This window comes from Ruditapes philippinarum, unplaced genomic scaffold (genome assembly GCF_026571515.1).
Source record: "Ruditapes philippinarum isolate M1 unplaced genomic scaffold, ASM2657151v2 ctg4367_1_1_1_1, whole genome shotgun sequence".
Lineage (NCBI taxonomy): Eukaryota > Metazoa > Mollusca > Bivalvia > Venerida > Veneridae > Ruditapes > Ruditapes philippinarum.
In genome coordinates, this window is record NW_026859066.1 from 196380 (window position 1) to 223006 (window position 26627).

Genomic DNA, 26627 nt, shown 5'->3' on the forward strand with positions numbered 1-26627 from the left:
GGTTGTTGTAGTGATAACATTGACAATGCCTTAAAAGTGCTCCTTTCCTTTTTATATACTAGATAATCATACATAAAATTTCACAATGATTCAATAAGTAAAAGAAAGATTTGTACGAGGGGGAGTAGCCCCGAGTATAAATCAGATTGCAGTGTTTTGATGTTCTTTCTCTTTGGTATCATAGGCAAAAATAAAGACATGTTCCCTGTTGTCACAGTATGAAACCCCAGAAAAAAGTTACCAGTGAACGAGCATCTGAATATGATATTACCATTGCTATGCCTTTCTTTGCCGTCAAAATAAGTAAACCACAGAAAAAATGAGTCAATCAATGGGTATGCTCTGGAGTGCAGGTAACTAATTCCTGCACTCCAGTTAAGCACAATTTTGCATAAAAGGGTTGCTTCAATATATATATCAACATTATTGAAGGGTACTTAATCAGTTTAAAGATGTTAGTTTAAGACTGACTGATCAACAGTGGCATGATAAAAACATTTTAAAGTCTACATAGATAACTGAACTTACCATTTTAAGGTAGAAGACAAGGAAGAATGTCACAATACAAACAGCAGACAACAGTGGTGCAAAGTAAAATCCCAGCCTGTAATGTTATAATGTAATCTTATAATAAAATACACAAGAGCTGTCAGAAGGACAGCGCGCTCGACTTTTTTAGTGCTTGCCTATAAAACAAAACTTTGACAGTTAAGGGCACACAAGACTTTAACTAGGAATTTCTAAGTACAAATCAAGAAACATTTTCACAGAGTTATCTTCTCTTGCTTACAGATAGGTCTCATGATGGCACATAAGAACTCCAACTTCCAAAGTAATATCTCAAATGGTTAGGTCAACAAGTGGACAAGAATGAAAATTTTAACTGAGTTTCTAAGTCAACAAGAGCTGTCGGTAGGACAGCATGCTCGACTATTCTTAGTGCTTGATAGTAAAAAAAATGCCTGATACAGTTACCTCCTCCTGTTTACAGGTTGGGGTCATGATGGTGAACAAGTGTGCAAAGTTTCAAAGCCATATGTCAATGGACTTTGAAAATATTTGAACTATTACAAAAACTTTAACGTAAATTCTAAGTCGAAAAAGGGGCATAATTCTGTCAAAATGCTTGATAGAGTTACCTCCTCCTGTTTACAGGTTGGGGTCATGATGTTGAACAAGTGTGCAAAGTTTCAAAGCCATATGTCAATGGACTTTGAAAATATTTGAACTATTACAAAAACTTTAACGTAAATTCTAAGTCGAAAAAGGGGCATAATTCTGTCAAAATGCTTAATAGAGTTACCTCCTGCTGTCTACAGGTTGGGGTCATGATGTTGAACAAGTGTGCAAAGTTTCAAAGCCATATGTCTATGGACTTTGAAAATATTTGAACTATTACAAAAACTTTAACGGAAATTCTAAGTCGAAAAAGGGGCATAATTCTGTCAAAAATGCTTGATAGAGTTACCTCCTCCTGTCTACAGGTTGGGGTCATGATGGTGAACAAGTGTGCAAAGTTTCAAAGCCATATGTCAATGGACTTTGAAAATATTTGAAACTATTACAAAAACTTTAACGTAAATTCTAAGTCGAAAAAGGGGCATAATTCTGTCAAAATACTTGATAGAGTTACCTCCTCCTGTCTACAGGTTGGGGTCATGATGGTGAACAAGTGTGCAAAGTTTCAAAGCCATATGTCAATGGACTTTGAAAATATTTGAACTATTACAAAAACTTTAACGTAAATTCTAAGTCGAAAAAGGGGCATAATTCTGTCAAAATGCTTGATAGAGTTACCTCCTCCTGTCTACAGGTTGGGGTCATGATGGTGAACAAGTGTGCAAAGTTTCAAAGCCATATGTCAATGGACTTTGAAAATATTTGAACTATTACAAAAACTTTAACATAAGTGGTTACGCCGACGCCGACGCTCGGGTGACTGCAATAGCTCTACTTATTCTTATCGAATAGTCGAGCTAAAAAGGGCCATAATTCAAATAAAATCCTTAACAGAATTACCTTCTCCTGCCCATGTTTGGGACCATGATGGTAAACAAGTATTCCAACTTTCAATTTAATATCTCAACCAGTTCAGTCAAAAAGTTGACTGGTACAAAAAACTTAACCAAGATTCTAAGTCGATAAAAGGCCTTAATTTTTAAAACAAATCCCTGACAGAGTTACCTTCTCTTGCGTACAGATGGGGGTAATGATGTGAAATAGCATTAAAAGTTTCAAAGCAATATCTCAAAGGGTTAAGGCAATAAGTGGATTTTACCCATATTCAATGTATTTTCTAAGTCAAAAAGGGGCATAATTCTGTCAAAAACCTTGACAGAGTTATGTCCTCTTGTCTGTTGATGAAGGTCGTGATGGTAAACAAGTATGGTCAGTTTCAAAAGCAATACCTCCAATGTTTTTGAAATAAAGTGAGGTGGTACAAAAAACTTAACCAAGCTCAATACACTTTCTAAGTCAAAAAAGGGCCATAATTCTGTCAAAAACCTTGACAGAGTTATGTACTCTTGTCTGTAGATGGAGGTTATGATGGTGAACAAGTATGGTAAGTTTCAAAGCCATACTTGTAATACTTCTGAAATAAAGTGGGGTGGTACGAAAAACTTAACCAAGGTGTGACGCCAACGCCGACGCCGACGCCGACGCCGGGGCGAGTAGGATAGCTCCCCTTTTCATAGAAAAGTCGAGCTAAAAATCACCAGCCACATCAGCCATTACTGTAGATGGTTTGATATCCAGTACTACAAAATTATGACATTAGCACCAGCATACTTCATTACAAGACACATTTAATGCTTGTATGGCACATTATGCTTCAGATATGAATATTTTTTCCTTCTGTAAAATTGGCAAACATGTTTTTTTTTATAACCTTAACATAATGGATTTAATACATGCAAGTTGCTTATCATCAGAATAAAATAGCAATCAATGTGAAATATTTTGTCATAATAGTAGTGAAATATAAACAAAGTGGTATTTTGATTCCATACTTAATATGAAATCACTTAGTTAATAACTGTACTAATCACCAAAACATCACAGAAACAAAATATGAGTAACTGTTTGGAAACTTTAACAGGACACCAAAAACAAAAACCTTTTAAAACTTAAATAAGTTGGCATTATTAGGCATATTGTGCCCAAGTTTTGTGAAAAAAAGTAATGACAATAAATATATCTATTCAGGAGAACAGATATTTACAAATATTTATTAAATATTTTATAAATGAGTATTAAAAGAAGATCTGTTTTGTTTAAAACAGGTTTATAGTATAGACTTGAACTTAAATTGTGATAATATCAAGATATAGCTTTCATTTTTGATAATAAAAGGTTTTTATATTGCTAAACTTCTTGTTCAAATATAATGTAATTTTATGTTTAACCCTCTAAGGTATGCAATATTGATTTTTTCTGATATTATATTTAATGACTTAAGCTTTATTATTTCCAATTAACTTATATATTAAAAAACATTGAAGAAAATAAATTGAAAAAAAAAAATTAAAACAAAAACAAACAAAAAACGTTCGGAACTAACACAGTCTGTTAAAGGCAAAAACTAAAATATTAGGTTCAAAAAGTATTATATTAGTATGGTTTTATGCACTTCATTTCTCAGTTACAGATGATTAAATCCTTCATTGTGAATATTCAAGATATTACAATTTATACAACAGTTTATTTTTCCAGGTGAAAAAGGGCCATAAATAAAAAAAATATAATTTTAAGAATAGCGCCCCGATTGTAATACAAATGTACCTCATCATGATAAGCAACAACCACAACCAAGGATAATAATAGATCAACTTGTTTCTTTAAAACAGAGAAGTTAGCAATCCATTTTAATTGATTACGCAATATACAGATGTTAAACTGGATGTATAGATCTATGTAATTTTTTTGTCCAACATTTTACTTTCTATATAAACTATCAAAAGCTTACCACAGTAATGTCTGGCCATATACAAGATCCAGAACATTTTTCGGTATATCAAATATAGCAGGACCAACTTTCTGTAGAAGTCCACATTCACATTTAGTTGTAATTAATCTGTTATAAAACAACAAAGAGAAACACACTAATGTTAATCACAAGCACTCATTAGCAGCAGCTGATGGAAAAATACTTCTACAAAAACATAAACTGTTAGCAGTGATATGACAATTGGTGGATGAAACTTTAAGTGGCGATATTACTAATTTTTAAGCATGTCAGTTACATGATCTTTTTACCACTACCAAATGGTAAACATGTGACATCACCAGTTTTTCAGGTGTGACATTATTAGTATTACACACAATCTTACCACAAAAGTGTTTGAGTATTGACAAGGTCTAAAACATTCTTTGGGATATCAAAGTTAGCTGGACCTACTTTCTTGAACAACCCACATTCACATTTTGTTGTAATTAATCTATTGAAAAAGACAGAGTATATAAAACATCATCTCCTATATTCCTATAGTAACACTCAAACCTAGCTTAAACAACATGTACCATATATGACCATTTCTCTAAATGCTACATGCTGGATGAGGTAGTTGAGATGGTGGCTACAGAACATATTAATCTTATATCTTTAAGTCTTATAACAAATACATTTACAAGTAAAATGGTTTCCTGCGGTGAACATTTTAAATATATAAGATATTTCATTTAACTATTTTCAACATTATTTGGGGGGGGGGGGGGGGGTAAATAACGTTTGTATCAGGAATATAGTTGACAATGGAATAAACGATCAATATAGAATAAGCTAGGTCTTTGGAAACTGGTGACCGTTGAAGACAGGAGAAGGTCGAACATAAAACAATTATTTCTTTTTAAGATAATGATTAAATAGGCCTACCATTTTATGAATAATTCTGAGCAAAAAATAAATAAAGTAAACACACAAATTTACGCAGAAAATATCTCTATTTATTATGGCAGATGCCACTACGAATATTTGAATTTTGTAGATTTTCAGTATAAACAATTTATTGTTTGTAAAATTTGAAATAGATATTAAAGAAACATTGATAATTTTCAAGCACATCATTCAAGTTTTTCCACCTTAAACGGTAAAATAATTATAGAAAATTAGAAATATCACGTAATAGTTTTTTGTTCTTAATTAGGGGTAATTCGGACTAATTCCCTACAGGTAAATCCGTAACGTACCGGCAAACGGTATTTAGCTAGGATTTCGAAAAGGTCAATAAACCAATCATGTACGGTTTACAGATCACAAAAGTCATGCTCCTCCATGTACCGAAAACAGGTCACGTGCTCCTCCATGCCTCAAAAGTTAAACGCGTACCAATACCCTGCGGTCTCCAGACCGCAGGGAACAAATGTTATACTCATAAGAAAAATTTTAACATTTACAATTTTTAAACATAATATTTCATATAGCATTTTATCCTACATTTCAATAATTTTAAATATAATATATAACTGTAATACACTATATACATTTGATAAGCAACATTAAATGGTTAATGAATTGTTTCACATCAATATGAAGCAATCAGTTAAACTATAACAGATACAGCTCATACAGGTACACATGTTGTGTGTAAAATAAACCAATTCATTGATATAACACTTCATATAACATTTGATAAGTTAAAGTAAACTTATTTCCCTGGAAAACTTATGAGAATGTATTTATAGTACATTTAAACTAATTAAAAATGTTGGTTACATACACTATTTAAAGACCTGATGATAAAATACAATATCAACTTCTTCAAGATAAAAGAAAATATTATCATCTTAGTACAGTAATGGTTTAACTCCTTTTTAACTTAATAGGAGTTATCCCATTACAGCATTAAGGTGCCTGATATACTTAATGTTGATTAGAAGCATTATCCACTTACTTCCTGGGTAACTCTACGCCAAGGGTAACCCCAACATTTATCAGGAAATCCATCACTACCAGTTTGTACACAGCCTGACCAACATAGGACTCCCAACACTGAAATCATATCTTCACCATTAGTTATTCACAACATGTTTCATAGCATTTTCATATCCTTTCTTAAAGCAAGTTTTTTTGTGAGTACATGTTTATAATATCATTTTCATTAATTCTAAAGCTTGTTTATAGAGATGCAAATTAGTTGTTATTTTTTCTATATTCTGATATTGAAAACCCTTAAACTTTTACTGTTGCAAATTCAAGCTTTTAGCTTGTTAAGGCACATACTATATGAAACATACTGGTATGTGTAGAAATATTTATATATCAGAATAAAGACATTGATAAAGGGAGACAACAAAAATTGCATTAAACATTATCTATTTTAGATTAAATGTGAAGACAGCTATAAGCTTTATACACTTTCTCCAGGACTTTATCATTACTGTGTCGTAATAAAAATCATGGTGATTATCATCACAATTTGAGGTTTGAATCCATAGAAATTTGGTCATTAGACAATATGATACATTCAATATTAGTAGTCATCAATTTTGGCCAAAATTTGAAAAGAAGAAATAATTTTTTCTTCCATCTCAGTTACAAATTACTTACCTCAATAGCTGGACAGCTATTTTGTCCTATAAGACAGGCATTTTGATCATTACATGTTACTTGTACATATAAACTTGCTACCACCATAGCAAGCGAGGCCAGCTTCAGAAATACCATCCTTTAAAAAAAAATAACTATATTAGAGACTTTATACATGGACTTGATGTAAAAATTACATTAATTGGCTCTTGCATGTTAGGTTTATTTTATAATAGACAAACTTGTCACATTTATAAATAACAAAGTTGCGATAACTTCATCATTTATTTTGTATACATGCATGTATATCATTTTTAAGTTGATTTATGAACCTTTATAAACAGATACACTGAAAGACAGTACTAAGGAAACACTTTCCAAAATCGTACCCAGGCATTTCATAAATACATGTATAGTTTAAGATACCATATTCAAATTTTACCAGAGCCTATTTGACCATTACTTGCCATCAATAAAGAGAGAGGCTAGCCTGTACATCCATGCACTCTGACCTGGCACTATTGACAATTAACTTTTAATTTTCATCTAACATCATATCCCTAAAACTGTTAATAATAACATTTCCAATAATGGAGGTTGGAAAAGTCCATTTCAGAAGGTCAGCTGTTTTAATGTCGTATCAACAATGCAAGAAAAGCATATTTACCTGATTAATGAAATCTTGATAACAAAGGCTGGTCTGTACTTTTCAAAAATGACAAGAACGTCAAAAATAAGTGGGTAAATTCCGTTCAGCAGTCCAATCACAATAGATGGTAAAAACTGTACCACCAGTATCACAAGAGAATGATACTTGTTCTCCACATCCGGATCTGTTGTAAACTGAAAAATTAAAACTAAATATTAATACCAATAAATTTGTTTAATTTTAGGTTCTCTCTTTTCAATTAATGTCCAAGGGATAATAACTCATCTTGTGTAGCCAGTTGTTAACCAGCTACTTAAAAGTAGACAGCACAGAATGATGTGCTTGTAGAAAATACAAAACTTGTTGACAAGTGATCTTTTGGTTGAGACTTAAGTTGCACCAACACAGTATAGGTCACATGGTGTCATTCCAGCTTTTCCAGTGCAGCTCAGGTATCCCTCTGTGCATTATTTCAGGCACAAAAGGGCACCTGAGTAGAAACAACCATGTTTCGTAAGTTAGCTGGATAGCTTTCTCACATGAAATAATCAGAAGGCCCTCAATTGTTAGTAATGCATGCAAAAACGTAGAACCTACCTCTGTAGAATAATCCTGGGCATAGTAGATAGCTGCTCCAGCTCCTGCTAACATCAGTATTATGATAAAGTTGACAATAATTCGTACAGTATACAGCCTACATTTCTGTCCTGTTGTACGATTTTGACATTCTATTTCATATCTTTGTTCTCCCAAATCAGCCTGGTAAACAATAGTAAATTTACTAAGACAATAGAAACCATTATAGTCTTACAGGTCATTTAATTTATAAGCATGGATTAAACACTATAGCATAATATCAAGCAAAACCTTTGATGGGATGAACTCTTTCAGCATTAAAAGGATATTCAGGCAAATTAATGACAAAAATATAAAAATGATCTTATGTACTCAAATCACGCTAAAATGACATTTTGTAAAGTCCCAGCATAAAATTCTGTATAAATTCTATATATTTTGGGTTTCAAGCTTAAATATATCCATAATTGTTGAACAAAATTTAGACACCGACAGAATTACCGAGTAATTTTAAAACAAGCCATTTGACTTGAACAAACCCTGGAAGTTGCAATAACAGATATTGTTGATATTATATTATTGAAGCAAGTCTAAGTAATTCATTTGACACGTTCTTTAACGTTTCCAGAGTTCACTGTGACAACTATTGTGAAATTTGAACGCTCTAACCTGACCCACGTGGGTCAAGTTAGGAAACAACCATTTTATTCTTTATAAGGAGAAAAGTTTTGTTTCTGTGACTGCCTAGTGTATTCATTTTGAGGACATTTACAGAATAATGAATGAAAAATTCAAAACGAAGAAATGAAAATTTTGCCTGTGTCTCCCTTTAAATACATGCTTATAACTTATCACACATATCCACTATACAATATTGTAAGGTTATTAGACATTGCTGAGTCCAATACTGAATTCTATTGGCCAACATTTGTCAAACAATATTGGACAAGGTGCAAGCCTCTTATTTCACACCATAATTGTTTGACATTTTGACAGAACTTTGTTAAATCAATTATAATAAGGATATATGATATGAATTTATTGACTCTCATTACATGAAAAGGCTAGAAGGAGTGTGATATGCATTTGATAAATATATTTTGGACTTGAAAATGAGGCCATCATGAGGTATATAGGGACTTTTTGGACTATGGAAATGAAAACAAGGCTAAATTGATTAGAACGGATCCAATGATGATTTCTATTGGAACATGCTGAAAAAAATTGGTTATATAAGGTGTGAAATAAAATTATACATAATTATAATCATAACTTTCAACAAATCAATAATACATTACACTTTTCACATGTAACCATTTATCCACAATACTCTATAATATATTTTTTCATATGCTACATTATAACAAATAATTCATACAACTTACCAATGTTACACCATAACATAGATCACTTATATAACTTACCACAAGTCCACGATAAATGCTCCTTTGTTTTAGTTCCACGGCTTCAAGTTCAATAACACTATAATCAAAACCAGCGAATACACCGTTACAATATGTGGCTTGTTTGGCATTTTCCTGGGCTAACACTGTCTCCTTGAAGTTTGAAAGGGTACTGAAAATTGAAATATATTATTTGATGCAGAATATAATAAAGATTACAGTATGATATAATGAATTAGAAATGCTGACTTTTATGTGTTTTTTTTGTTAAGCTTTTACAGTACCAGTGGATATTTCCATATGTCGGAAAGTTAGCATATTTAAAATTCCAGACGTTTTGCATGAGGAAATATTAGGAAATCCTGCAAGGGTTGCATTTAATGACAGGTCGGTTGATATTTATTCTAAAGCAAATTTTAGCAATTTTCGTCAATTCAATTAATTTGCCAATATATCTATGTTGCTAACTTAAACCACTTAAACAGTATGCAACCCTGTAACTTGCTCTCACAGAAAGACATTAATCTTCGCCTCTGCTATCATTTTTTAACTTTATAGAGGTTCACAGATTATTTCTCTGAAGAGCTGCTGCATCAGTTTTAAAACTAATCTCATTGTAACAAGTCATAAACTGAAGATAAAAAGGTGATTCCACCATGGAAACCTATTCAAACTTTTATTTATTATCTGAATTTATTGATTAGACAGACATGTTTATGGAACAATCTAATTATACAGTGCAATGTTAGCTAAAATCTATTATCTTCAGACATGAACCTGTTCTAATATTCAATGTCTGCAAGTAGTGATTCTACAGTTTTATATAAAAATATTGTTTAAAATAGCCAAAAGAAAGCCAAAGTGCACAAAAACTATAGCATAAAGCTATACGCTCATTCTCAATAAAACACAGCATTTGATGTTCCACTGGGTAGCTCTTATACGAAGGTTTTTCTTGAGGTCAAAATGTCGTTAGAAAGGTGGCTGCCACTTTGTCTAATAGGGACACTCTCAGTTTTACATTTCTATCTGTTATTTTTCTTTTACAAGTACCATTTATGCCCTAAAATGAAACATACGTGACTGTCGCCACCTAGAATTTTCAACTTTGAAATTGTGTTTCAGAAAAATAAGTTCCAGAATAAACGAAACATGTGCAATTAGGCATTGCTGTGTGTATATGCACTTTGATTATTGGTTAATATTATATTTGACTGTTTAAATCTCATTGGTATAATGGATGATCAAATGTCGCCAAAAGCATATAAATAAATAGTGACAAACCTAAAACAATAAGAAGTGAAACACAAATTACATAATTGAATCGATGCATGCTTAATAATACAGCATATATATAATTATAAGTAAAAATAAGCTTGCAGCCTCTCAAATTTCATTCTATTTTCGGAAATTTTCATTTTTTATTCATATCTTTTCAACAGCACTTTAAAAAGAAACATACGTTACCATTATTTAAGAGCCAATCCATTCAAAGAAGAATCCAAACAAGAAAGTAAATTAACATGTGTGTAACTCTGATATATTAACCACAAATTATGGCGGCTTAAACGGTCTTGCGTCATTTTTAACCCACTTTCAATGTAAAAATGAAACATACGTTACAGAAACATACGTTATCAACTTTTTAAAGTAAGTTTATCAAAAGGGAAATTGAAGTCAGAAAGCACGTATAACATCAACATTAAGTTCTATTTGACATTAGTAAGTAAATTTTGTTAACTTTGGTCGTGTTTTTACTTGTTTAAGTAACCACAGTGAAACAAACGTTACTTTTATCAAACAGACTTTATATTGTTTACACATGCATATATAAAAACATAAAATCGCATTTTTATGACAATAGAATGATGTGCATTTGATTCCTAAATAAAAAAGTCGATTTTACATGTAAGTTTAAATTCCGTAATAAAGTTCATAAATAAGCGAGTGTGAAACATACGTTACTCCAACTTACAATTCAACAATTTTTGAAAATTAAAGCTAAAGTTGGGATTAACATGCCTGTTAGTAACGGTTACCTTGTATTAGAAGTAAGAAGAAACAAAAATTCTTTTACAAAGGAAAGATATGCTAATAATATGTTGATGTACCAGAAAAAATGTTAAAATATATTACAAGATATTGATGTTCTCAGCAACAACTAATTCGTTTCTGCAAAGAGCTTACTGGCCGTATTTCATTCTATATATAATAATGTTAAAATAATATCCATAAATATAAGTTATTTTACAAAAAATAAAATTGTTTTCTCAACCTTTACTTGCATTTGAATAAAATGAAACATACGTGACATCCTATATGGGGATAAATATCGAACTGTTTAGTGCTAAATTTACCAAATATTAAGAAAGTGGAAAGTTGAATATTTTGAGAAAAAAAATGCTAATACAAAATTTGTGTATGCATTCGACCTCTCATATATTATATATGATATATATCCTTTGAATGAAGACATAAAATAATCATTTTCAAAATTGACTATTTTTGCTTTCTACGAATATTTAACTTTGAAAAAATTGACTGAAAATTAGCTAGGTACCCAACTTCTTTGAATTTTCCTGGGTTAGAAAGTCCCTCTAGATAGAGAATTTACAGATTTTGATATATTTTACAGACATTTGTTATTCATATGCAGCCAGTATGTTACATTATTAGATCTGAAATCTACGTTACCGAAGAAATACAGTGTCATTACCGAAATAAATGCCATCCTGTTATATCATAGTTTCTTGTTCAAAATATTTCTGGCAAACTTGCAAAATACCCCAAACTTTTACTTCAGCGATAAAAAATGACACATTGACAACATCAAATTTTTAATATTTTTCAACCTCAAATGCTTTATTTTATTGAGAATGGGCGTATAGCATAAACTATTGAATAAAATTATAGCATAAAAGTACAGCAATCATGAATTATTGTTATGTGCATCTACCTTAATGTGACTGATGACATAAGTGAAAAGGAATTGAAGAGTCATAACTCTGAGTAACATACTATGATATTGCACAATTGAAATAAACAAGTCTATAAATTTTATAGTACTACAATTTGTATGACTGTCAACACTTTAATCATTCAATAAAATGTCATCTAAAAGATTGAAAAAATCTAATGGCGTTCAGAGACATAACAAAGAAAGTGATCTACAGTGCAAAAATCTATCACAAAACTAATTAACTTGCAAACTTAATTTTTCATTTTTTATTAAATACATCATAAAATATGAAGGAGTAAGAGAAACACATATTTCATATTGTTCTGGAATCATTGATTGAGAACAAATGAGGCTACAACATTGTCAATATTAGAATCAATCAGGATACACTGTTATCAGTTCCCTAGCCCATTATAAATGACAGTAAATGTCAATCATTGCCTATTTTTTCAGCCATTTTTTCTAATTATCTCAATGTAGCAAGAATAACAGGTGTAGACTGAGGACATCAGTTCTCTGGTCTATATCCTCCCTAGATTAAACAATTGACAGTTCCAAATAGGACAAAATCTATTACACAAAATAAGGGTTTAGACATAAAAAGGACATAAAGGTAAAAAAGAGTTCTGTAAAATCCTTTAATACATCATAACTGGGAGGTAAAATCATTTTATTTTTATTTATCATATAATTGTCACCTAAGTGCAGTAATGGGTTAACTCCTATTATATTATAATAGAAGTTAACCCGCAACAGCAGTAAGAGATAATATATAAACTGCAACTTTCTTAAGCAAATTTAATCTGTTATTTTTCTGTGATGAGAAAACATATTATATCATAGTGATCATTTAAAAACTGGCTCAAAAACACAAACCTCCCATAATAAAATACAATAATTACCCACAGATCATGCATATTTCTTCCATTCAGATAATGTGTGTAGATTTTATAAACTAAATCAAACATTTGTGAAAATATCTAACATTATAGTCAGGGTAATAGATGACATTTGTTTATGGCAACATAAGGTCACAGCTTATGGCCATGCCCAGGACTTAAAATGCTTTTTGTATATTTTTTTGTTATACCTTTCAATATTTGAATCAAAAACACATAATTATCATGTTCCAGGAAAATTTTTGCCAATTCTAATAAAACAAGCTCTTTCACTTTTCCCATACAAGGAATATTTCTACGCAGCAAGATTTTGATGAAAATATGTGGTAATATTGAGTCACAATTTCCTATAAAAATATCAGGAAAAGTACAAGAGCTACAGTACCATTGGAATCAGCAAATATTCACCTGGATTATGGGATATGTAACTTATTCAAATATTGTATGATATGATACAAATCAACAATTATCATGAAAGTCATGGACGCAGCCATAAACAACAACACAATGTTACCATAAACACATGGTTACCCACCTTGATAGTTAAATCTAAATTTTATGATCTGATTGTGAAAACCTGTATTATTAAATACATGTACAAGACTAGTGTGTAATATATTGAGTTATAACATCATCTACTGATCTTGCAAAAACATATGAACATGGAGCCTGACTGAGGAAAAAATATAAATGAAGTCGTTCAAGTACTGACAGGCATATGTTTTAACTATTTCAAGATACTGTGAATTCATGTTTATTGACTTTTAAAAAACAAAATCTGAAATAATAAATGATCCAAAATATTTGCAATTTTTAAAAAATTCTTATTGTGTGCCTCAATGCCTCAAACAGCACCAAGTCATTAGTTATGCATTATCTTTTATTCAGAAGGGAGTATTTCGGATGATAAAACTTTTGATTTATACAAAAAACTCGGTTTGTTATATACATTTTTTTTTTGTTCAAATAAACAAAGGAACTTGAAATCTGTGATAAATTACTCTATAAAAGAAAAACTTCCAAAAAAAAAAAGATCATTCCATAACATTTTAAGGTATTGACAAAAAAGCTTATTAACTTCAATAAAAATAGTATGGTAAATATATGTTAATATTCTTAACAACTACTATTCAAATACATATTTGCCCAAGGATTTATAAATAAAATCATGAACAGATCAGTTACTGATCAATCAGTACGATTACGTTACCAACTTCAGATATACCTGGGTACTTGTAATGTCATCTGATTAATTTTGCTCTTTACAAATATGACTATATATGTAATGTTTCTCAGCCAATATGTTATGTTTCTCAGCCAATTACATTTCAAGAATTTTTTTTTTTGTATTATGTCACCTTAGTGCAGTAATGGTTTAAGTCCTAAATTTAATAAGAGTAAACCATTTATTGCACTAAGGTAACAATGAATATTAAACATAGTATAGAGGCAGCACTACCTGGTGTTTCTACATAAAGCTTCTATCCACTTACCTGCCATTATGTCTATTGGTTACCAGAAAATTGCAAGTGTAATTTACAGTCATACCTTAGTAAAATTATGAGTAATTATTATCAACGATTATAAAATCATTTTAATTCAAATCAATTTAATTCCAAGAAAAGCTATTAATTTGTAATTACAACATGTAAATGAATTGTCAATTGTATACTGCTGCTGTCGAAACTTAATACAATTCACACATAATTTATTAATAAAGCTAACTTCAAACTTGCATAAACTCCTTTGAATATTTTATACATGTAATTAAAAACATATTAATTTTAAAATTCTTTATATAATCAGAAATGAAGTATGCAATGTAACTTTATGATTTTTTAATATTTCCATTATTTGATCATAATATTGATTATTTTATTACCTTTTATTGTGGGTTCACTAACAGCCAGTATAATTATAATATAAAAATGTTGCCAATAATTTATTACTACCACTACCAAAACAATTGACACATTTCTATGCTTTTTGATACTGACAAGATAGATCAAAGGACAGCTCTGTCCCCTGTTACAGTATCATACTGACCTTATTAGCTTGTACATTCTCAAAGATATTAACATACACACAGTCTCACTGCATTTGTCATTTGACCCAATTGTCATAAAATTCATTCAAAAGATAAATGAGCCGCGTCACGACAAATCCAACATAGTGCGACCAGCATAGATCCAGACCAGCCTGCGCAACTGCGCAGTCTGACCAGGATCCATGCTGTTCGCTTACCAACTCTATTACTAGTAGAGAAACTGATAGCGAAGTCAGCATGGATCCTGATCAGACTGCGCAGATGCGCAGGCTGGTCTGGATCCATGCTGGTCGCAAACGCACTATGTTGGTTTTGTTGTGACGTGGCTCAAATGTAATATGAGGCAGACATTAAAACATTTGACCTTCAAGTGTGACCTTGATCTTAAGCTGACACAGCTGTGCCATGCATTATATACATTAAGTCCATTTATAAAATACCAATTTAAAAATTCATGAAAAACTTTCCAAGGCATTATCAGCAATAGTAATGAAGGCTGAAAAAAAGATCTTCATGCATTCTTTGAACTAATGCTGCCATAATATTATAACAATGTGGTTAACTATTAAACAAACTTTCCTAAAAAAAAACTCAAAGAATTGGTAAATATAGAGCAGACGGTATCTAGAAATGAGACCAAAGAACATGGATGCCACCCACATTCCAATGTTTTGGCAGTCTTTGGATGGACAGTGTCACATTAAGATAAAAGAAAAAATACTATTTTTTGCTTCAAAATACAATGTTTGGAAGTAATTGCAATGCCTGGAAGTGTTAATATCCGACATTGTTCAAATCAGACCTACTGCTTTTAAAAGCTATTTACTTTATCTGATAATTTCATTGAGTGTGTACATGGTAAATATCCACATCTCTGTTATATTCTGATTAATATCTAAACCTGTACAAAAGGCATAGTGCAAAACAATTCAAATATTTAATAAAGTTTTCAAAATAGCAACAATCAATTTCTTTACGTACTTGTTGGTCATGACTTGGAAACAACAGCAAAGCATGTATGAACCAATAACCTAAAGACAATTCATGACTGACATTTTTTCAATTTGTCTTTCAATCAGTGATTATGTACAAATGATATGCACTGGTGAGTCTTTAAGTCTGATTAGAAATAGTACAGAATCTATAAACTGGACATGAGAATATAAATCTGTGTCCTTCCTGAACTATATTGCCAATTTTTAATATCATAAATCAATTAATAACTAATTAGCCATGACAACAAATATTGACTTAAACCAAACTGGTCGTTTAAAGGTCAATATTTCCGGAAGAACATTTAGAAATACAGTAACTTGACCAGTAGTATATTAAAGTTATACCGGGTCAAATTAAAGGTTTATGAAGTTTAGATATTGATCAACACTGTAGAGGACAAGGTAAAGATCTTACTTGCGAACCATTACGATGAGACTGATAAGCATGACAGCAACAGTAACAAGGAAGTATGCTAATGGAAGGTTGTAATTTGACGCTGCCAGCTTCACTTTCCTGTCTACATAGTAACCATTAAACATGGCTGTCTCTTCCATCCAACCCTAAAATAATACACACAAGAATGTACTTAGTGGATATTTATCACAAAATGATATGAAAAGATGATGCTCTTTGCTTTTGCAAAAATAAAATGAAGATGATATGAGCCGCGTCATGACAAAACCAACATAGTGCGTTTGTGACCAGCATGGATCAAGACCAACCTGCGCATCCCTGCAGTCTGATCAGGATCCATGCTGTTCGCTATCAGTTTCTCTACTTGTAATAGAGTTGGTTAGCGAACAGCATGGATCCTGATCAGACTGCACGGATCCACAGGCTGGTCTGGATCCATGCTGGTCGCAAACCCATTATATTAGTTGTCATGACGCGGCTCATATATTCTTTCCGGTGATGAAATTTTAAAAGCTTTACGAGATACTTTAACAAATATGATACTACATGATTGTAACAATAATGAAATTTTAATTAAAATTACTCCAACAGTTTGGTACTAACAAACAAAATTATGTTAAAAAAACCCAAAATATATAAAATAAATCACATTTAAGAAAAGCAATTTATTTCAAATGTTCTTTTTTTTTGGACATCATAACAAAATCAAATTAAAACAAAGGAACAATAGTTCAATATAACTTTAAAAAAAAAAATTCATTTGATTGATAATTATATACATGTTTAGATGATTTGTTTGTTTGATTGGGTTTTTCGTCACACTGACACAGTATGGCGATGTTTCAGCTTTACTAATGGAGGAAGACCTCAGGTGCCCTTCTGGGCATTATTTCAGGCACAAAAGGGCACCTGAGTAGAACCACCGACGTTCCATAAGCTAGCTGGATAGCTTCCTCACATGAAGTTTAGATGATAATTTCAGTCTGAATGCCAATATACTAATGTGACCCTAAACTTACTGTTCCTTGAAAAAATCCCAATATAAGGCTCAAAGCATCAGAGGTGACATTTGGGTTGTACTGGGTCGTACATGTCTCGGCTACAGTTGTTGTAAAGGCTGAAGATCCAGTTCCTGTCAGGTCTGTATCATATGTTGTCTCAGGATCAAACGTCACTTGAAAGAATGTGATCACCCAAAAGATAAGCAGAAATATGAAGATGTTCAAAATGAAAAGCCAGCGTAAGAATACGAAATATGACGCAACACCGGCACCTTGATGACCTGAAACAAAATGAGAGTTAAACTAAATCATACTTTATTTTAGTTTTATATGCTTTTTATAATACTGCACGTTTGCAACATCACGGAAATTTGTGATGTTTATGTAGTTTTTATACAAGGCTGCTGTCAATTAATGAATTAGAAATCTCAATTTTTTTTGTCTCTAAAAAATTTGTTTGTTTGTTTGTTTGTTTGGGTTTTATGTCACACCGGCACAGTATAGGTCATAATATAGTGACGTTCCAGCTTTACTGGTGGAGGAAGACCTCAGGTGCCCTTCGGTGCATTATTTCAGGCATGATCGGGCACATGAGTAGAACCACTGACGTTCCGTAAGCTACCTGGATAGCTTCCTCACATGAAAGAATCCAATGCCCCGGTCGGGATTCCGACCCAAAGCAGTGAGGGGCAAGTGGTTTGAAGTCAACGACCTTAACCACTCGGCCACGGACGCCCCTTTCTCTCAAAAATAAAGCTTCCTGTATTATAAATTTGTTATAAAAAAAATCCTGAAAGGTTATACGGTTGTTTACAATATAAGCCTTGCCTAGTGGCTCAGGATATGTATGCAAACAACTGTTTATATAGGGCCATACAACCTGTCGGAAATCTTTATAACTATGATAATAATATATGGCTTTTTACATGGTATTAGAGTACAAAACATTAACCAGCCAGTATTTTAGCCTTGTCTTTATGTACATAATTAAGTCACTTCTTTCAAATCAACAATTCTGTAAATCCATTTAAAACCAGTCAAACTTAAGTAATTATGATCAGGATTTGAGACAAACAGACACACTGAAAACAATATTTCCTACCAATCTATCAATGGGCATAAATATCAGATAAATTAATAATTTAACATCCCAGCTAGCAAGCACTGAAACTTTTGTAATTGTAGCAAAGTGAACATAATTAAAATTCAATAGGCAATGCAGGATAAAACAATGATATTCTATCAGTATAATTGTTTTGATACCTTCAATTTTTTTGATAGCATTTCTCCAGACCTCAAAGCTGTACAAAAACTCGTTCCAGCTTATCTTAAAGCTGTTCCATCTCTAAAAGAAACAACAGAAACAATATACATGTATTATGTCGCTTAATGGATAATGTACTGTTCATAATTATAATTGCTGAACATTAGTCATTATCACATTTCTTGCAGGCATGTAAAGTTTTATTTTGAAAATGTCCATCAGAAACAAATATCATTTTCATGCTTGAATTGTGTTGGCTATTGTAAGATGAATTGCATGAGTTTTATGTCACATTGTTTATCTATTAAGATCATAATGGTTACAGATTTTCAGGTGGAGTAAGAATTTCCAGTAGTACCCCTCAGTACATTATTTCCATCACCAACCTTCTGTAAGCTAGCTGGATAGAATTTTAACATAAAAATCAAAATTATAAACTGTAAAACTTTTAATACTTTTTTTACATTATTACGTTAACTAGTTTTACACCAAATGTATTTACAATGATTTTTGGATTTAGGAAAAATGTGTTTTAATAAATGGAAAATGTTTAGCCCCCGGAGGCATTTAATAGGAATTTTATGGTATAATTCAATATATTCGTATATGACCTACATTTTTAACTCTGTGTCTGAGACCTTTGCTTGGCTTCACTGGTCCTGCCATCAGCAGTTCCCTGAAATGGAAAAAAATTACCAAATAAAAACTTGTAGTTCATACTTTACTCTAATAAAATTTCTCCAAAAACAACCACAACTTTTTTTTGCAGTTTTTGAAAAAATTTAGTTTTTAATTTTTTAGTGGGCTGGGGGTAGCTTGTAGGTGTCAGTTGGTGGGTTTCTTTCTTTAGTAATTGTATTTCATATGTAACTTTGTTGTACATTTTTTAATTAGTAGTATTTAGCCGAAAACTGTCGAACATATAAAATATTGAATATCATGAGGCATGTAGTGCCAAAGGGAATTCAATATTTTACTTATTGGACTGTTTGAGGCTTATGTTTTACTTTAATTATCAAATATCATGTAATTTATCAAAGAATTTCAAATAATGTATTCTTGTGCTAGAAATGTACAATTTTAATGTTTAAGCAATTGTTTTTTACAGGCAAATTCCCCATAGGGCTAAGCCTCTTGATTGATAAGATGTCCGTAACTTTCCAAATTGAGTAGAAAAAAGTTTCCAAATTTGTGATAAATTTCTGATATTTTGAATGATTGACCAAGACAAGAGGGGGATTTAAGGATGATTTATACTGACTATTTAATATTAAAATAATATTTTGTATATGTGAATTTAAAAAGATAGCAACAAAATGATATTTTCATATTTTTAATTTGATGTTTGTCATACCACAGAAGTCTGTTTCTATATAATATTATAAGTATTTCATATAATGTTATCAAATATAATCCTTTTTGTATTGAATAGATTAATTTATTACCTCTATTACCTGTACTTGAAAAGTTTATTACCTGTACTTGAAAAGTTGAACTAAATGACACATTACATAGATGCAAATCAGGTATGGATGTCAGCTTAATGTACATGAATTTCTGTATTGTGTAGACAAATGATTATTGTTCCATTCGTAAAATTCTGTAACATGCGAAATGGGTTGGGGAAGGCATTGCATTCCTAGTATCTACATCTGATATAAGATTTTGTTTGGGTAAAATTCCACAGTCCTGTGGTCATATACAAGCTAATCTACACTGTTTAATATAAATGTGTTACATGATTTATAATGGACTTACACATTAATATTGGATGCCTACCTGTACAGTATCAAAAATACAACACAGTATCTGGACAGAACAAAAGAATGATGTCATAGTAGTAATTTAAGTTACTTTATTATGCATTTCAATCATTTATTATTAAATGACAATTTGAAAGTTTCACTATTATATTTGTGTTTTGATTTACCTGAAATTAAACTGAGAACAAGGAATTGACAGAATATACATTTGAAAATGCAAATAGAGGGGTCTTCACAAAAGCCATAATTCTGTCAAAATCCATGCAATTATTTGAAGGACGGGATAGTGATTCCCTATGAGGCAGTACAAAAAGTTGCAGGCAAAACTTTGACCAAAGTGTTACATTGATAGGATAGCCCAAGAATTCTTCCCAATGTTGTTTGAAAAGTCCAGCTATAAATAAAAAACAAGAGTGAGTATTCTGTACAAGTGATATGTGTGGAAGCTGTAAAGAGAGCATACAGAAGGTCTAATAAGATTTAATTCACTATTACAATGTTTTGAACAGGAGAAAGTATTGCAGGGTCTTCATTCACTTAAGGCAATTCAAAATGTTCTGGTAATATTTCAATAACATTTCAGATTCATTGTATAATCCCTTAATACAGCATACATTAAACATTCATTATAAAACAATAGAAATATCCTAAACAAATTACCTGTGTTTTGTATTCAATTGATTTTTATGACAACCATTCACTTGCTATATGATTTATGTAATTGACTATTAAAAGAATGTATTATGGAATCATGTAATTTACTGAATTATGTAAGGTCAATATGAAATCCATACTCTTGATAAATAGAATCAAACAAAGCTGCTAGGTGTATTTAATACTTGTACAAATGGTAACAATTAACTGCTCAAATAAAAGTAAACACATTTTATTGTTGCACAAAAATTACAGGACAATAATAAATGGTTAACAAAGAAAACAAATATATATAACACTGGAATGAGTTTGAGATTTTAACTTTATGTAATAATCTACTGGTTTTGGTTTTTCTCTGGCCTTGATATCACTATCATTTAGAGGAAATAATTTCTTCTTTTCTAATGATTTATATCTTGTCACTGACGTCACAAATATTATAACATCCATTAGCTAGCTGGCATTTCTGATCCAACTTACTGTGACATTATGCTCATTTTTTCATTGAATTGACTATATATGTTTCAAAGATTGACTAATAATGGTGATTGACTATCAGTTGTCATCGGAAAATATTAAGGATCAAATATGTCTAAAGCTGATGATGATAAAAAGACTGCCCCACTCTTTTTATATCTTGAATGATACTGGTATTTTTTAGTTCTGATAGATATTTACAGAAATTTCCTTGGACCATGTCAGTTGTTTATCGTTCATGTAAAGTAAATTATAAAACTGAAAGGAATTATGGCAAACTGTAAACTTATTTTGACATTCACCTTTTCACTCACTTTATACACTTGGATGGACATGCATAATATCACTTTAAAATGTATAGCTTCTGATTCTGTCACTATTAAACTATCTCATTACGGTAAGTGAGAAGAAATGGTTGAAAATTCAAAGCATGATTACAGGTATAGGGTCCACTTTACAAATTCATTAGTTAAAGATTAATTTTTACTATGATTATTATTATTACAAGTAAACAATAACATCAATTTAGATGTACACGTAAATTTATTGTAAAATCATTATTATTTGTGGGGCACCAATTTTTTGCTTTTGGTGAATAGGTCAATACACACATTTAAGATTTTTTGCATTATTTTGTAAAAAAACAACAACAGAAAACCCAAATTAAAAATCACAAAAAATCTGTCCATTTTGACAAAACCTTGAAATTTCATGCCCAAGAAAATAAGTGAATTCACAGTAATCTATAAAACAAAACTTTAACAGCGAAAAGAAAAACTGAATATTTTATGATAAAGATTGAAATTCTATCCGTTGTTAAGTTGTTTTCTTCTTGGAATTATTTGATTTATATTAATAAGAACAAATAGTCTGTTGAAGGTGTAATAGCCAATCAATACTGGAGTAGAGATTTTACTCTCAAATTACCATTAAACAAGCTTTTCATACTTGCACGATCAATCTTTTATTCTGCAACTTAAACAATTCTTTTAATAGGACTCTTTCTATAGACTATAGTTCTTAAACTCTGGCATTGATTTGTAGTCAATGGTCACAGTTTTTCAGAAACCACCTGAATCTTATTGAAACCTGCATGCTTAGATAGTTCATGCTAATTTATGAAAATCAAAAATTTGTTTTGATTTTAAAAGATAAAAACAGGTAAAAAAAGTGACTAAACCTACAATTTATTAAAATCAAATGAAATTACCTATAACTATAAAATTATGATGATTAAAAAATCTATTTTTTAAAAAAATAGTCATTAAGTGTAACTATTAGATGAAATCATGAACCTCGAAATGAATTTACATGCAAACACAATGTCTGTAAATGTTAAAATGCTTTAAGACGTTCTACTTTTAATTTAGAACTGTCTAATTAAATGTTAAGAGGCTTAAATTTAATGAAACCCAAGTGTGCAACTCAATTTCTAGACGACTGTAACAGTTAGTAATTTATATTTTTTAAAGCCAAAATGTGTGACAGAATACAGAATTCACACCATTCCAACAAATAAAACTTTGACAATTGCAAGGTTATAGCACTGTTACATTGAGCCTCTGCTTTTTAAAATTTTATCATAAGAACATGTAAGTAATTCCCTGCGGTCTGGAGACCGCAGGTAATTGGTATGCGTTTAACTTTTGAGGCATGGAGGAGCACGTGACCTGTTTTCGGTACATGGAGGAGCATGTGATCTGTAAACCGTACATAATTGGTTAATTGACCTTTTCGAAAACCTAGCTAAATACCGTTTGCCGGTACGTTACGGATTTACCTGTAGGGAATTAGTCTGAATTATATCTAATTAAGAACAAAAAACTATTACGTGATATTTCTAATTTTCTATAATTATTTTACCGTTTGAGGTGGAAAAACTTGAATGATGTGTTTGAAAATTATCAATGTTTCTTTAATATCTATGACAATAAATTGTTTATACTGAAAATCTACAAAATTAAAACATCAGTAGTGGCATCTGCCATAATAAATAGAGATATTTTCTGCATTAACTTGTGTGTTTACTTTATTTATTTTTTGCTCGGAATTATTCATAAAATGGTAGACTTATTTAATCATTTTCTTAAAAAGAAATAATTGCTTTAGGTTCGACCTTCTCCAGTCTTCAACGGTCACCAGTTTCCAAAGACCTTCTTTATTGATCGTTTATTCAATTGTCAACTATATTCCTGATACAAACGTTTATTCCCCCCCCCCCCCAAAATAATGTTGAAAATAGTTAAATGAAATATCTTTATATCATTAAAATGTTCACCGCAGGAAACCATTTTACTTGTTTTATTTGGAGTAGTACTCACAGGGAATCGGTCTAGACAGTATTACCTAATGAACACTGCTCATTTAAGTGCACTTTTTACTAATGACAATGGCAGGACATTATAAGAGCTAGCACTAAAACAAAATCAAAGTTCATGCAACAGAACTTTAGTAACTTTTGTAAGCTAAAAGTGTTCATGTATATTGTTAACTTTAAATACTTATGGTAAATTGCCTATGTCATTTGTTCCAAGTATCATTGTCTTATTTGATTCTACAGATATTTCCCCATTTATAGAAGCTGTAATCATTAAGATAGATAGATAGTTTATTCATATAAGACGTGTACAAAATGCACATGGTCACAAAATACATACATTCAAATATAATTAAACATCACGTAATCATCAAAGTTAACATTATTTGTAGCAAAGTGTCATACAATGATACAACTACATCTTTGGAACATGGAGAATGAAAAGAAATAAAGTAATATTACTAACAAGATAACATTTTTATAATTATGTCTGAAGATTCGGTTGATTTAATGCCCTGCGTTTAAATGCTTGTGCTATAAAATTTCCCAAATTTAACAAGACTTTTTTCTTTTTAGAACTCAATAAATTAATAAATTTGTACATGCTCGGATTTTTCACACAATATTTTGGTATGAATTTGTTTCTTGGGTCAGAATATTTTTTGCATGTGATTATAAAATGAAATTCATCATCTTTGTCATTGTAACCGCAGAAATAACATAATCTTTCATTTCTTGGTTTTCGATTACGCCCATGTCTAAGAGAATCTATAAACAAATTATGCGACCACACGCGCAATCTAATTGTGCTATTACGTATTTTAAATGAATTAATTTTAATCAAGTAATCCGATATACCAAAGCTCGGTTTTAAATGTATGTACAAGGATTTCAGTATTTCATTTTTCTCAATATCTTCAAATAGTTTCTGTAAGGCACAATCTGTTACTGTTTTCTTGAACAGATTTACAAATAATTTGGAATTTGTTTTCATGATTTACAAAAACAGAGCTAAATACATAATCATAGAGCAGTTTTTTAACATGGAAAACCCAATTCCTTCTACCATTATAATACTGCGCCAATGAATGTGCATAAACTGATTTTAATAACATATTATCCGTATTGATAATCTTGACCCAGTATTTAATAATATGTACCAAACATTAAGTATAATAATATGTATGTAACCCACATTAAGAAAATATAATTGTTTTGAACATCAATTAAAGAGCATGGTAATTCTGTATGCTACCAAACTGCTTATATCTTATAACAGCAATCAGTAGTCTTAGAATTAAAGCACCTTCAGAAATGTAAAAAGTCAGTCTAGTACATTACACATGCAATGCCATGGTTAGTAAATTTCAAAAAATATTATTTTTCACTTTTTTTCATATGTCCATTGTCCCCAACAACACTGTAACACAATGATTTTAATAAAGAGAAATTTTGACTAACACATTGCTTTTTGGGCACATTTATGCACAACCCCCCTACTGCCTCTGTGGATCTGCCCTTGAAGATAAATGACTAAGTCTGACTATGTCCGTTCAATAAAAAGAAATGTGACAATAAGCAAGCACCTAAGTTAAAACTAAGTTCTATTATAAATGTTTGACAGAGTTTGATTATTACAAGTTTGACACAGTTTTAGTAAGGATACAGTCTTCAACATATTTTCATTTGTTAAAGATAAGCATAATTGATCCAATCTCATATAATATTACATGTATTTCTATCATATGATAAATATATACATGTATACCATTCATTTAATGTTTTTTATTACCTTTTTCTCTCACAGAGATATGGTGTCCAAGCATGACTGTTGTTGAATCTTTTGTTTATATATGTATCAACTTCCTCCATGTTTTCAACTTGCTTTTTTTCTTTACTTCGATAAACGAATTCTGATTCAACTTTCTTTTCAGGAATATTTTCCATTTTAATTTCACCATTGGACTTTGATTCATTTTTTATTTTTGATTCCTGTTTTTTCTGCTGTACTGGTTTATTGTACGATTGTTTTGGTTGGTCCCAGTCATTATATGACGGGGGTTCCATGGGCACTTCCTCAACTTCAACTGGATCATCACCCCAGGGATCGGGGGATACTTGATTTCCTCTGGCCCCTTTCCACATAATTTTATATCAAAAGTTTTAACTTTAAATTTTGAAATAGTTCCAATAATTGTTGTGTGTTTCAGTTTCTTTTATCACAATTTTTCTTATAATGTTTCGTTTTAGCTAAAGAACAGATTAATTTATAATGATCATTATAATATAAATGTAACACAATAAATGGGTATACTACCTCAGATCATACCAATTGTTGTGTTACATTTACAGCATTTGATTAATGTTTAACAAATATCTTTGTTACTAGATTCATTTCTTTCAATTGTTTCTCATTTACTCTAGATAAATACAAATGAGAATTGTAAAATCCAATATATCCTTTACTCCTTGTGATTTATTTACATTAAACAAAATTAATTCTTGTTTGATAAAAAAAAACCCTCCAAAGTAGCAGTATTATATAGCACACAAAACATAAAAATATCTGAAAACTTTTAAATTTCACAGCAAAACCCAAGAATTTTGACTTATTGATTACTATTCCTTTCTTCACAATTTGACACAATATTACATTTTATCTTATTTTTCACAAATCTGTAA

General features: G+C 30.9%; 1 protein-coding gene across 5 annotated transcripts in view; it reads right to left on the reverse strand.

Moving 5' to 3' along the window:
* The window catches only part of LOC132755042 (transmembrane channel-like protein 7), a 35481-nt gene extending 9266 nt beyond the window's left edge, over positions 1–26215 (reverse strand). For 3 of the 5 annotated variants that reach the window (XM_060745831.1, XM_060745832.1, XM_060745833.1), the window contains exons 1-12: positions 25738–26215; positions 19350–19410; positions 18734–18815; positions 17489–17751; positions 16470–16615; positions 9176–9326; positions 7773–7934; positions 7194–7369; positions 6548–6665; positions 5892–5989; positions 3968–4075; positions 529–604 (exon numbers count right to left, since the gene is read on the reverse strand). In XM_060745831.1, the coding sequence (XP_060601814.1) occupies positions 529–604; positions 3968–4075; positions 5892–5989; positions 6548–6665; positions 7194–7369; positions 7773–7934; positions 9176–9326; positions 16470–16615; positions 17489–17751; positions 18734–18815; positions 19350–19410; positions 25738–26090 (1794 nt within the window). In that variant the 5' untranslated portion in view covers positions 26091–26215. Of the gene's footprint in view, positions 1–528; positions 605–3967; positions 4076–4331; positions 4440–5891; positions 5990–6547; positions 6666–7193; positions 7370–7772; positions 7935–9175; positions 9327–16469; positions 16616–17488; positions 17752–18733; positions 18816–19349; positions 19411–25737 lie in introns of all 5 variants that reach the window. The other 2 variants (XM_060745829.1, XM_060745828.1) reach the window with 2 other exon arrangements.
* Positions 26216–26627: the final 412 nt, after the last annotated feature.